The sequence below is a fragment of the Schistocerca serialis genome, chromosome 1, assembly GCF_023864345.2.
Source record: "Schistocerca serialis cubense isolate TAMUIC-IGC-003099 chromosome 1, iqSchSeri2.2, whole genome shotgun sequence".
NCBI lineage: Eukaryota > Metazoa > Arthropoda > Insecta > Orthoptera > Acrididae > Schistocerca > Schistocerca serialis.
In genome coordinates, this window is record NC_064638.1 from 355,582,412 (window position 1) to 355,597,725 (window position 15,314).

Sequence of the window (15,314 nt, forward strand, 5' to 3'; positions counted from 1 at the left end):
CAGAAATGAGTGTAGTATGAAGGCTTTCACGACCGGATAACATATATTCTGGTAAAGATCTGGTCTGGTAACCACGACCTCACATCCCGGAAGGTTTACCAGAAGAAATGAGTGTGTTGGAAATATTAACTGTCAATTTCAAATGTCCCCCCCCCCCCCCCCCCCAAAAAAAAAAAATATCATTATAATTATGTCTGTAAGTTGAATGAAGACCACAAAGATAAAAAAAATTATTAACTCTATCACTCTCGAAGTCAAAAAGGATCGGGGTGACAAATAACATTTAGGAATAATGTTGCCCCAAACATTCCATAAAATGAGATTTATTCCCAGAGTCATGCTGCTTTCACCTGAATGCAGCACTAACAATACAAGTAATTCTCTAAGTCATGAAATCATATACTATGATGGGAATTAACGATAGAGGGAGACCAAGGTTGAACACAGTAAACAGGTTCAAATGAATGGAGGTACAAGGATGAAGAGACTTGCACAGGATAGAGTAGCTTACAAAGCTTTTTCAGAGTGAAGCCTGTAATTAAGGAACTTCAAATGAATAGAAAGATCTACAACACAAATTTTGAGTAACTGTTATTTTTCCTACACACACCAATAATGTACTGGAATATTTTATAAGAAGCGAAGTAACATTTAAGGACCATCTAGGTGTTATAATAATACCAGCTTATCGTGATACTGCCAGCAGAAATTCTGAAATGCCTCTTCAGAAATTACCAACTCCGATTCTAAGTAAAATTGCAATAGAAAAGTTGGTGGGATTTGAGGAAATCATCAATTCATGTTAGGACAGTTACAATGCATTTTATTTTACTAATAGTGAAGTACATTCTTTTGGTAAAGTACTCAATTATAGACATTTCTGGATTTATCTTAAAACACTACAGCATGTTTGTGATTTCTTGTACTGAATATACTTACTGTAGTACTTGTTTATGAGTTGTTTTCAACCCATTTCTTTTTTCATTGTTAGACATTGTTGTTTTCCACCATCACTTCACTGATTGCTTGATTCTCTTCCAACTAACCTGTACCCCAGATGCGTGCTATGGGGTCAGTGCTTTGTTATACCAGCTATTCTCAGCTTTTTGGACCTCAGAGCCACTATGACTCATTCAAGTAGCTCCTCAGCTCATCTCCTGTGGTCGAGTGCCCCCTGTTCTTATCCTTTCACCGAGGAAAAAATCCTGGCATTACTAGGAACTGGAGCTGGGTTCTCTGTTTGACAGTCAGACATGCTGACTGCTCAGCTACGGAGGTGGATGTCAGATGATGTATACCTATCCAAAATAAGTTCTCTTGCACTTACTGTGGGAAAGGTGAATTACTGGGGAATATTTATGAGGCTCTCATTGGTAAGCCAGCACTATTTGTTAAGTTGTACCAAGAAAGTATCCTAACAAATCAGAAGCAAAATTTTTGTTGCCAAGTGGCTGAACCAGAAGATATGATATGCCACAGGAACACAAAAGAGCATGACTACTTAAATATAAAAGAATGGAAGAAATTTACCATCACTCATTCTGAAAACTGAAGCATTTAGTTGTTACGATGGTCTCATTTGTGAAAGATTACACATACTTGACAAAAAAATTATACACAATGAAGGCACCAACTAATGAAATTTTGATGGGCTTCAGTATGACATCATCATTTAAAAATAATGGAGGTCATTGGCAAAAATATCACTTCAGATACATATGATTTGTTCAACTTCTATCTGCAATCAAGATACTTTTACAGAAAAGAAGATATTTCTGAACAATTTAATGCCGTTTCTATGAGCTCACGTTATTGTCAGAAAGTAACCAGCCAGCCATTACATACAACAAAAATAAACAACTCCTGAGAAGCCACTTTGTTAAAATAAACACACATATTTCTTTTCTGAAATGTTTGGTATCAGTGTCCTGTATGCACTACTGACAGCCCTATTTTAATAAATAAATATGGACAACCAATTAGAATGTAATAATTACTAAGCAACAATTACAATTTCTTCCAAAAAAGTGTACAGGCACTTCCCCTTATATAGCAATGTTACAATGTGTTCGGAGAATGTTCAGCCACTTGAAGGACACTTGATGAAGATACCCACAGCATGACTGAAATTATAACGTCACAAAAAATGAAGAAGAAATAGGAGGAGGAGGAGGAGGAGGAGGAGGAGGAGGAAAATGATGTGGCATTGCAACCTAGATGATTTAATTTGGATGCACATCATTCCATATCATTGTACCCATATCATTGTACCCATATCATTATACCCACTTACACTGTCAGATTATTCTAATCAACTAACTTGTCTCATTCTTTCACCCTCTGCTAATTCTCTATACTCTTTCTATCACTCTTCATTCCCTTATAGTCCTTAGTTCTGATGTTTACTATCCCCATTCCCCACAAGACATCTTTCAATCATGCATTCTAAGAGACTTTTTAATACTCCCTTATTTGCCAGTTCTTTCTATTCTATCAACATTCTGCTTTTGTTTCCAAGCTTTATTTGTGTCTCATTTTCCCCTTGCTCAAAGAAACTGCAAATGCACACCTGTCAGTAGCTTCAATTGTACAGCTTTCTAACCATCTAGTTCTGTTCTTAGCTATTTCTATTATTGAGCAATAATTCCAATTTTCTAATAAAGATGTACAAGCAACATTACAGTGTGTTTAGAAATTGTTCAGCCACTTGAAGAACACTTAATAAAGAGCCCCACAGCGTACCTGAAATTGTAACTTCACAAAAAAGAAGAAAGAGGAGGAGGAAAACAATGTGGCATTACAACCTAGAAAATTTTAGTGGGATACACATTATTCCACAACATCATACCCATATCATTATACCCAGTTATACTGTTAGTTTGTTCTAATCAACTAATGTGTCTCATTCTTTCACCATTTACTAATTCCCCATACTCTTTCCACACTCTTCATTCTCTTATAGCCCCTAGTCCTGCTGTTTACTGTTCCCATTTTCCACAAGACATTTTTCCCTCATGCATTCTAAGAAACTTTTTCATACTGCCCTATTTACCAGTTTTTTTTTTTTTTCTATTTCTATTTCATCAATGTTCCACTTTTGTTTCCAAGCTTATTTGTGTCTCACTTTCCTTTGTTTAAAACTGCAAAAGCACACCTATTAGTAGCTTTAGTTGTACAGATTTCTGACTATCTTTTTCTCTTCTTAGCTATTTTGTTTTTATGTGTCTCCTTTACAACAATCAAAGGTTACATCAATCAGAGAGAATGTGGATCCAATGATGTAGGACAAGAGAAAGGAGAACAAAAAAATCATGCTGAGCAACTACAGACAGCATGAAGAAGGCATGGAATACAAACATAAGAAAGAGTCACATAAGTGATCCACACAGCTCACAAATTTACTTTGCTGCTGCTGATACTGACTGAAGCAGCAAAGAGGAGGGCATATCAAAGACAAATGAGCAAATAGCATTAAAAACATTCAATTACTCATACAAGGTGCAACAAAAATGAAGATATGTAAAATTTTAAGAACAATAATACTAATAATAAAACACGAAGTTAGTAAAAATATTTGAATCCCTCCCCTATACGAAATGACAGTTGTTACAGATACTGTACTGCAGGAGAGCAGCTGACTCAGAATAAATGGACAGACATCAAATCAGAATATGTATAATTAAATTCATTTACTCTTGATGAACAACCTCTATCACAATGCATGATTCAATAATGCAATTTCGGACAGTAAAATTTTCACACAACGTGCCAGGTAAAATCAATGAGCAAAGCATATAATCAAATTACTGATGAGATGTAACATAATTTTTATTAATTCTGAACGTAAATCAGATCAATCAATGTAAGAGGAAAGATAGGAAACACAGCATTGATTAATATTAGATACATATAAGCAATGACTGAATGATAGTGACAAAATAAGATTTGGGACAATAAAATGAGAGAAAGGAAGTGAGCAGATCTCATTGATCACAAGAATAAAGTTAAATAATGACAAAAGAGAATGGGAGGAAGGACGTGGTGGGATCTGTATTGATGTAACCAAGTGGGTAAGCATTTAGTCATTCAGTAATTTTCATTTCTATGGACTTAGATGTCTGCTCCTTCTTGTGAGCAGCACTGATACATACAATTTTCCTGGTGTTCAGAATGTGCCACGTTTCAGTTAAAAACTGTTACAATGAAACTTAACGTAACTTAAATGGTTTATTTATGTACATACATCATTCGTATTATTTTTTTCATACTTTGGATGCTAACAATATACAATTCCTAGAGCAGGAAGTCAAAGCAATAATAAATATACCTTTAATCAACTGCTACATTTCATAGTTGCAGTCGATATAAAATACAGTTTTTAAAAGGAAAATATTCACTGATCTCTTCTCTTTTAATCCGGTTTACCAATACCAAAAAGCAACAAATATGATTAATTGTTTGTAAGTTACAATCAAATTACTTCATGCAAAGAAAAAAATGGCAAGAAGAAACTGATGACTATCTGATCTGTATACCATATGCACGATACAAAATAAACCTATTTAATGCTAAATGCTGTACATATGCCTGTACCAAATTTTTTTTACATATTAAGGTTTTTTGACTTCTTCAGTTCAAATCTTTGCATTAAAGTATGGTTGAAGCAGCTGCCTTTACACTTTCATTACACTCTTTTAGGTAAACTACTCCTCTACGACAAACTACCCCTCTAACCACTCAACAAAGAAGAAATAAATATTATATTCAAAGATGTTTCAGACTTGTTGTCAGTTGTCGTTAACCACTGTGCATGATATTTCCACTGGACATCTGCAAATTGAAATATCATGGACTGTAGTTAATGACAACTGGCAGCAAGCACAAAACTTTTCTGAATATTCAGTTTGGTGGGAAAAATGTTAAAATTCACAATGAAAGATTATGATTTAACACCCCATTACACCTGATAAAGTTAGTGTTGATTAAAGCATTTGATACTGTTAATTAACTAGCTATAATTTTTCGAATGCTCATTATATATTTGAAAAATCAAGGCAGTATGCATCCTTCTATAGAGATACATTGCAGAAATATAGTCCTGAAACACACTGACTTGCATCTCTGAAACATTGTTTCTATGGATAGCTGTTAAATAAGGCACATGTAGGAAGAAGGTACAACCGAAGGTGAGCTTGCTCAGAACATAGAATTTAGCAAATCATACAGTAAGGTAATTAAAATATATTAAAGCCAATGGTACCCGTCAACAAGTTGTCAGGGAAGTAAGAAAATACATAACAAACAATATGGAAACATAACAAACTAAAGAAAAAAAGAAGAGCTGTTCAAAAATGTGTCCCGAGGACTAAATGTATGGTGCGAGTTACATTCTTACCAACAAATAAGTTCATATTCTGCATTTTGCTTTTTCACTTCCTTATTTTCTTAAAAAGATGAATAAACGAGGATTAATAGTGGAAGGAGTAAAGCTAACCACTCACAGTATAATTGAGGCATTGAGTGGTCAACAGGAGCTCATGAGCTTTCAGTCAATATTCTTCTTCAAAGGTAACTAATCTCTCTCTCTCTCTCTCTCTCTCTCTCTCTCTCTCTCACACACACACACACACACACACACACACACACACACACACACAGAGAGAGAGAGAGAGAGAGAGAGAGAGAAAGAGAGAGAGAGAGAGCACTGCTGAAGTTGAGCAAATTGTTTTCAACAGCACGTTCTGCCAGTGGGTGGTCAATATTGTTCTTGTTCACAGTCAGGCAATGGCCACACCCACTTTAAACGCTGTTCAAACATTACAGTGTTACGCCATGACTGCTTTCACAAGTAGCCCTGCCTGTGACAGTGCAGGATATGTCTGTTAAGTAGTCAAAGTCCTGGCAAAGGATGTGGTTAATGCTGGATTGGCATTGGATAATAAGGGCTGTGTTCTTTTGCAACTGGTTCACAGAAGTGGTTGGAGGATCAGAGACTTGTGTCGATAAGACAAGGAGTTCTGTTTACAGACTAGATTTTGAGGGTAATGTCACAGCAGACTACCCACGGGATTGCTTGCCACTGCAGCTGTACCATCTGTGCATGCCCAGAATGTATGGGACAGACTTTTTACTACGGAATGGATGGCAGTTATCAAAGTGGAGGTGCTGTTGATGGTTAATGGGCTTGACACTGACAGAGCTTTTTGTGGAGCAATTAAAGTGGTGTACATCAATGTCCAAGAATGCAATACACTTTGCTAAAGATCACCGAGTGAAGAGACAGGAGAGAAGAAGCTGTGGAAGGAAGAAGACAGTGTGTCTTAACCCTGAGTCCAAGTCAAGAAGGTATTATCAACAAATCCAAATGAAATAAGAGATACAGGACCTTAAGTGGCTACAAAGGATTCCTCCAGATGACACATAGGCAGGTGATATGTGGGTGGGTGCCCACAGTCCTGCCACAGATTTGTTTGTAAATCTCTCCCTTGGAGAAAAAGTGGTTATGGGTATGGGTATTGGTCAGGTGTATTAGGAAGGCGGTGGAGGGTTTGGAATCAGCAGGACATTGAGAGAGGAAGTGTTCAATAGTGGCACAATCAAACATATGGGATATTGGTGTACAAGGAGGTGGCCTCAATTGTGATGAGTACGGATACAAGTGGGAATAGAGTGTATATGACTGAAAGATGATGAAGCAACATAGTTGGGATGTAGTGCTGGGACAATTAAATTGTCTGACGTAATACAGCCTTTCATGTGCATATAGTAATAGTTAATTCCAAGGAGGTACAATGAAAATATTACTAAGTTTTCAGACAATCTCGTTTATAACTTGTCACTCACTCACATTGAAAACAACCGAAAAGTTGCAATGGAAACGTCACTGAGCTTTTGAAAAATCTTTTTTGTACAATTATCGATTACTTAACACCTCAGCTATAAGGTGAATGGTTGCTCATTTTTACTCTCTGTATTATTTGTATACCAGAATAATCAGTAACCAGTTGCATATAAGAATTTCTAATTTCTTTCAGTGGTTTTAAGCACTTCGCACCCTTCTTCAGAAGAAGGGCACTAAGCACCTTAAACCGGTTAAGGAAATTAGAATTTCTTTTGTGCAGCCAGTTGCTGATTATTTTGGTTTATTCAGTTATAGTTGCTGAAGGTGAATAAAATACTAAAATAAGATATATTATGCATCCAATCCTATTTTAATTCATAGCAAAATCAATTGAACTTAACGTAAAACTGGATTATCTAATCGATAAGACTAATATTAGCAAAAATTACCTACGTTAGGAACATAATTTCACTAGCCTGAAGCCAAATACTGTTGCCTTATAATCTAAAACCAATGGACCTCCTTGAGAATGCTCATCAAAGGCTTCAAAAATTTCTTCATAACCACATGCTTCAAAAATTTCTTCATAACCACATGCTAAGTACAATACTAAGCACAAAGCTTCAACTTAGTGTTTCAAGACCAGAACTGCTTTTTTTTTAGTGTTTTACCACACTAAATAAATGAACATAATTTTTACTCCATTACAATTAAGTTTGTTGCACTATAGAGACAAAAGTGATTATCACAAAAAATTGTTCAAGAATATTCTTGAACTACTGCAATTGTTCAAATGAGTGTATCAATAAATACACTAAAGATACATGGCAGCTACAATTACAGTATGTAATGACTAAGAATATATTGGCACATAAACAAAACCACATTTCCAACATCAAAAGTACCATATAAATTTTATAGAGCAGTCTCACAGATGTGATAAATGCAAGTGAGGAGGTAGTGTACCTAAGTTATTGCATGTTTAAAATGGTTGCATTCTTGACACACAGTCGACAACAAAATGGAGGTAGGTGTATTTTTTTAATTTCCTGAAATCTATTAAGATATCATTGAGTTGTACTTCACTGCATCTACATCTGCATATTTACAAATCTATAGCTGTATGCTTACAAACACAAAACATACTGCAGGAATTTTGAAAATGGAACATAACAAAATACAATACCTTTATAACTAAGAGTATTTAACTCTGCAGACAAAATGACTCAACATATTAAGAAACAAGAGAGAAGTCATGAATGAAAAAGTATTTCCCTCATTAATCACCTTGAAGAGCAAATTCAGAGCTGCCCAACCATACACAAAAAGCTGATAAATGCAGAATTTCATAATGACCTGAGATGCATTTCTTGGAGCTAGCTCTGTAGATTCCAATTAAGCTATCGCTTATCAGTTTTGAACTTAACAGTAACGTTTACCAAGTATTAGCAAGAAAATTTGGTTTGCTAAGAGACACTAGCATTTTGAGCACAAAAAAAATGTGGCACAATTTATGTTGTTAGGCTTATCTCATGCCAATTTCTTCACATAGGTGACAGCAGAAGTGTGGGTTATTGGGACCTATTATTTAATTATTAGCATTCAGAGGCAAAAAATAGTACTGAGAAACGGTATCAGTTTCTACTTTCACTTAGTTCCTAAATTTCATAGGAACTAAAACTGCAACAAGGTTAAGCTAAACTCAGATGATAAATTGTATGAATTATGGCATTTGCATTATCTGATCCTATTAATATGTACCTTCTCTCTAAAGCAGTAATATGCAAAACACTTTTGCCTACAGAGTTATAAAATATGATTGTCATCTATGAAAATATTACATTCTTATTCTATAATCACAAATCATTAAACATTCATGGAGCTAAGCAGTAAGATAAAAATATAATTCAGAAAAGTGAATTATTCATAAAAATATATCTTAAACACCCAAAACATAAACTAGTTTTAGGTGTTAATAACTGGAGTAACAAAGCAACTCAGTTAAAATCACATTCATATAAATATAAATACAGAGGTAAGTAACATAACAATGTTTACATCCGAACAATAATTATTCTTTCAAACTTGTAAAATATGTTAAAACACTAAACCAATCATATCTCAGATGGGAACACGATATCTGTTATTGTTCTTGATACACTTAAAGCATCTATTCAAATAATATTTATTTCTATACACTCTGATCATCACTGCCTGGTGTAAAAGACTAAATGTATCCATTATTAAGAGTTCTTTCAAAGTATACATAGTTCTGGAAAGCACTGGTAAACCAGAAACTTAAATATCATACCTAGGGCCCCCACTGGTCAAACTTCTTCAGTGGACTGTGGTGTGTGCAGGTCACAGTTGTTTCCATACCTTACGTGTTCCTCTCACCTCATGAGCTGAGCTGCTCGTTCTCTATCACGCTCCACTTCCATAGGATGCATACGTTTACGATGCGAGAAGCAGTTTCCTGAGCTGGCAAAAGCCTTAGGGCAGTAGGGACACTGATATGGTCGTGCTCCCGTATGCTGATTTATATGAAACTGTCAAAATACAAAGAACATGAAACATGGCTAAAATATTGGCAAGGGAATGATGTACAAATCTCATCAACAAGTTAATTGTGGTACAAATAATACGTTTTGAGCCCTCCATGGTCTCATCCAACGAACAAATCTGCAGACATTTGGAATAAAACCATAACATCTTTGAAAATATGGTTTACAAAAAGATGGTATTTCATACAACTGAATTTGATGTTTACATATTCATAAACGCCTCTGCAAATAGAAAACTGCAGAAGTTTATTTTCTGATTTAATATTTTGTCATAAACATAAAATGTGGAAGTAATCAGCATGTTATTGATGGACACATATCTCGTTTCATAATGCATAACAACATCTTTGAAAAACTAAGATTCTTCACCTCTCCTGCATCGTCCAGTTTCTATAAGAGTAGAAAACAATGCTATCAGTGCAGTAATTGTTTCCAATAATATTCATAGAAGCATATTTTTTCTTTACCCCTGTTTAGTCATTTACAGAAAACAGAAAATATTGTTGGTGAAATGAAGTCATTTTATCACATCCCCTTCTTCAATTTAGAATATTTGACAACCTTGATCTAATCCAAATTAAGTTGTAAATTGCTATTTATTTTTCTGAACAATTATATTTATCTAGGTCCAATTCTTTGCTTTTACAATGCTGTCAGTATGGCATCATTTAATCTTTCTTTTGGCAACTAAATTTACATTCTGCATGTGATTCAAGTGCTACATTCATTTCCAAAAGTACCTTCTACTCTGTTCATTCTCTACTTTGACAATTATTGACAACTTCAACAAAAATTTTATCAAAAAATATTAATGGTTTAATGACATTTTATATCATATCTTTTCTTTTATGTCAGTTAAAAGCAAGAAACTGAGCGATGCCATAGTGATTAGCACACTGGATTTACATTTGGGATGGCGGCAGTAAAATCCCGAATTAGAGCTCCAGATTTAAGTTTCTCGTTATTTCCCTAAATTCTTTAAGGTAAATGCCAAGGTGATTTCTTTGAGAAGGGGACAGCAGATTTCCTGGGCTTATGGTCCATCTCTAATAGCCTCATCACTGACATGGCATTTAACTCTAATTTTCTTTCGTGCTTAAAGTTAATAAGACAGGTCAAATACAATACTTGACTGGCAAGAAAAAAATCACTCCAGATGCAGATACAAAAATAATTAGCAGTTCACAAAAACCATCATTTAGTCTTTCTTTATATAGACACCATTATTTACCAGACACTTTCAGAACCATGAAAACAGCTTCAACCAACTGCACAAGTTCAGCCTTCTGCAACTTCAGTTAATTCAGAACAGAACCAAAGTCTCCAATACATGTTGCAACACTAAGGACGTAAGGAGAGGTTGTCTCAAAAGTTACAGCCTAAAAGGTTCAATCCAGTTGTACAATAGAGACGACAGTATCAAACAAGCACTGCCAGGCATCAAAACAATTTCTAATCTCAGCTTCACATGTAGTCAGTTTTGAATGGTAGATCTCAGTTCCGAAAATGTTTAGCAGTACATCTCATATGTTCCTGGCATCAAGAAATTAACTAACAGCAAACCTTTCTGTTCTTTCAACACAATAGCTGCGATTTTTCGGCAAATTGTTTGTCTGAACTTCTTCATCTCTGATGAACATTTTATCGTGTTACGGTATGCACTGCTGTTTAACTAGACACTGAATATTTCTTAATCCACGTAAAAAATGTAAATACCATATGGTACTGCTGGCTGAGATATCTCATGGGGTGGGTTCAGCCTCTTGTCCGTGTTTCATGATCAGTCACGATATAAGGTAAAGCATCCTAATAATTGTCTGATAACAGTATTAAAATACATGTACAAATGTCATCACTAGTTCTTTCAAAGTACTATGTAATGTCATAAAATGTAAAGTGTGAGACATACTTTCCCCCTTCAGTCAGTGTGATAAATACTAAATAACAAATATTTGCCCGTGATTGTATTTGAACTGGTGACGTGCAGAATACCAACCAGTGATGTTAACCACCACTCCATGTTAGATGTAGCTCAGCTCGCAGTAGTATTACAACTAATTGGTAATGTATAAGGCCCACCTTTGCAATAAATGAACAGTTTATCCAGTAGCTTAGAAAGCAGACCAAGCTTGATGATCAGGTGGTTTATGACAGGGTGAAATTTATTGCCGTGCAGGAAAATGTGGAATTTCCTTATCTCACAGATAATGACTAGGGCTTCTTTTTCTGTATGAGAATAATTTAGCCCAGGCTGCTGTAATTTTTTGAATGCAGAGGACATTGGCTGTTCCCTCTTGCAGAGGCCATTGGCTGCTCCCTCTAATCTGCATTTATATGTAAGAGTATATGTTCTTATGCTGTACTGCAAAGTTTCTGTTACCATTGTTACGTGCTTACCAGGGATAAATGTCATCACAAAGATCAAATGTCATTTCTTAATTTCATGAAACCTTGCTGACACTGATCAGAATATGTGAACTTCACATCTTTATGACATCACATGCTCTGGTGTGTGTTTAAGCACATTCTTACTGAGAATATGGCCCAAATATTTTATGCTGAGTGAAGAATGCTTGCAGATTGGCTACATGTTAATTGCACATTGGTTGGACCATATGTTACCATACTATCAAAGTAATTTGCACATTTTGGGATTGTTGGTAGAGAACACAAGAAGCCACAAATACTATTAAAAATTTATTTTAATGCCACTACCTGTTTTGACATATCGTGTCCACATCAGATAGCCATGCTTGTTTAATAAAAGTGATATGTTCATCAGCAGTATGCTGTCCTCCCCTGCAGTTTGTTCTAGTGGGTGATGTTTCATATCATTTTGGTCTTTACGCATTTTCAAGATGAAGCACAAAGTGTTCAAATCTAAAATGTGTATACATACTACATAAATGACAGTGGCACACAAGGAAACTCAGTAAGTAAAGGAAACACAGAACTGGCCATTAGATGATTGTGTGGCACAAGTCTGCGATTTTGAGAAGGTGGGCATTGGCCAACAGCATCGTCAGTAGAATTACAACAATACAAAATTAGAAAGAACACTGTAGATAAAATAAAATTAGTCAGTTGCTTCTGAAGTGACCTTGAGTTTATTTTTATACAACAGTGAGTGACTTGAGCAGAAAACATTTTCTGGAATTGTATTAACTGGACAAAAGCAAAGTGATGAAAAGTGCATTTTAGTATATTTAAAAAATACTTTTACCTAGAAACAACAATGTAGGGAAACATAGATCACTACTCACTGTAAAATAACACATTAAGTTGCAGACAGGCATCATTAAAAGACACTAACACATAAGCTTTCAGCTACAGCCTTCACCAGAAAAGAGAGAGAAACACGCACTATTCATTCACGCAAGCAAGCGTGAGGTGTGCTTGCTTGTGTCAATGAATGGTGTGTCTGACGAAGGCTGTGGCTGAAAGCTTATGTGTAAGTGTCTTTTAACTATGCCTGTATGCAACTTAACATATCATCTTTACAGTAAGTAGCAATCTATGTTCCCTACATTGTTGATACTTCAAGCAGAGTTTCCATTGTTTGTTTTTAGATAAAAACATTTACAACAGAGACATTGATAGATGGGTTTAACTTTTTCACATAAGACTCTATATCAGACTTTGGAAACATCAGTTTACAAAAACCGTTAAAACATCCTTTAATTCATCCCCGGCCCCAAAACAGCCAACCACAACCTTTGATTAAAATCAGACAAGAACCTGGCAAGAGCAGTTGCTAATTTTACGAAAGTTTATCACACTGAAATAGTACAGCATTATGAAGCATGTTTCACCACTTTTGTGCAAGTAATGCCATCTCTGAAACTCCTTGAATTTTATACTATACTGTTGTGTAAAGCCTGTGACTTTTAAAAGACATATAACTCAATGAACATTATTTTTACGCTAACTGCACAAATATCACATTAACTAAAAGTAACAGCAGTTTCCTACAGTTTATCAGCAGAAGTATGTGAATGTTACATGCATAAAACAGTGTCTTAGTTGAAGACTGCATTTGAAAATCAAAAACAGGATAGCAAATGCAGACTAAGATATCCAGACAGGATTGATTTTTCAATGGATCACTGGAATCAAAATATTACCTTATCAACACAGTGCACATGGCGTTAAAGCTTGTTAACCTTTTTGTACCTATGTTGATAACGGATTCTCATAATTTACCTTCTAAGTATCAAGATAGTACAATTTTTTCTCAGAATCTTCATACATTCTACACAAAATTACTATCTCAGTTGGAAAGTGACAATTTCATTACGTCATTTTCCGTACATGTATAACATCATTTTCATAAATCATCAATGGGCCTCAGCTAATGCAGCCCATCATAGCTGCCGCTTCTCAGCTCTGTCTTCTCCCTCCATAGTTATAAATAATGTAAATCTTTCCCCAACTTCTATACTGAGCATGAATGTAAATAGTGTCGACATAGTTCAGTGGCAAGCCAAATCATACAGTGGCCAACAGCTCCCAGGAGGAGACAAATCAGAGTTAAAGTAAGTTGTAAATCAAGTGTCTCACAGAATAATATTTTTAGTAGTTAGCTCAGCTGTAGTACACAACACATTCAGTTTATAAACATTCATACAATCCAGATTGAAAATCTGATACTGAAGTACCTTTAGAGTCTACTGTCTTTTCATTTGGTAATACGTAGGATACAGTTAAATTCAAACTTGGCCAGGCTGCAGGAAAGTTACAGAACCAACCAATGAGAACCTCAACAGTATCAATAAAAATCCAAATGAATATATCTGCATATGCAATGATTTCAATGCCATAGCATAGAGTTACATCTGATTCCATGCCCAGAGGACTTATTGTCTAAATAAGCTGGGGGCTAGTGCTTTCTTAAAGATTGAGCCAGCCAAAGCCTACATGCAGCTTCCACTGGAAGAACAATCTAACAACGTCATTGTTAACATGACTTTCAGTACATAAAGATACAACTCATTTCTGCTCAGGGTTGCAAGTGCCTCATCAGTTTTTCAGCACTATCTTGAGCAGTTAATACAGGGTGTTCCAAACTGTTCAAACTGCCATTCTCGATCCTGTTGAAACTCTGTGTGTGTTTTTCAATTTAGAGTTGTTGGTGGAGAATGCAACCAGCTACAAATACTTATAACAGGTGGAACTGCAACTGATATGAGGAATATTGTGAAATGTTGTGTGCCACTGTCATTTATGTAGTATGTATACACATTTTAGATTTGAACACTTTGTGCTTCATCTTGAAAATGCGTAAAGACCAAAATGATATGAAACATCACCCACTAGAACAAACTGCAGGGGAGGACAGCATACTGCTGATGAACATATCACTTTTATTAAACAAGCATGGCTATCTGATGTGGACACGATATGTCAAAACAGGTAGTGGCATTAAAATAAATTTTTAATAGTATTTGTGGCTTCTTGTGTTCTCTACCAACAATCCCAAAATGTGCAAATTACTTTGATAGTATGGTAACATATGGTCCAACCAATGTGCAATTAACATGTAGCCAATCTGCAAGCATTCTTCACTCAGCATAAAATATTTGGGCCATATTCTCAGTAAGAATGTGCTTAAACACACACCAGAGCATGTGATGTCATAAAGATGTGAAGTTCACATATTCTGATCAGTGTCAGCAAGGTTTCATGAAATTAAGAAATGACATTTGATCTTTGTGATGACATTTATCCCTGGTAAGCACGTAACAATGGTAACAGAAACTTTGCAGTACAGCATAAGAACATATACTCTTACATATAAATGCAGATTAGAGGGAGCAGCCAATGGCCTCTGCAAGAGGGAACAGCCAATGTCCTCTGCATTCAAAAAATTACAGCAGCCTGGGCTAAATTATTCTCATACAGAAAAAGAA

At 35.4% G+C, this 15,314-nt stretch overlaps 1 protein-coding gene across 1 annotated transcript in view; it reads right to left on the bottom strand.

Moving 5' to 3' along the window:
- Positions 1-9,054: 9,054 nt before the first annotated feature.
- The window catches only part of LOC126470136 (zinc finger and SCAN domain-containing protein 2-like), a 116,315-nt gene continuing 110,055 nt past the window's right edge, over positions 9,055-15,314 (bottom strand). The window contains exon 7 of the mRNA XM_050097755.1: positions 9,055-9,390. Coding sequence (XP_049953712.1) covers positions 9,235-9,390 — 156 coding nt within the window. The 3' untranslated portion in view covers positions 9,055-9,234. The remainder of the gene's footprint in view (positions 9,391-15,314) is intronic.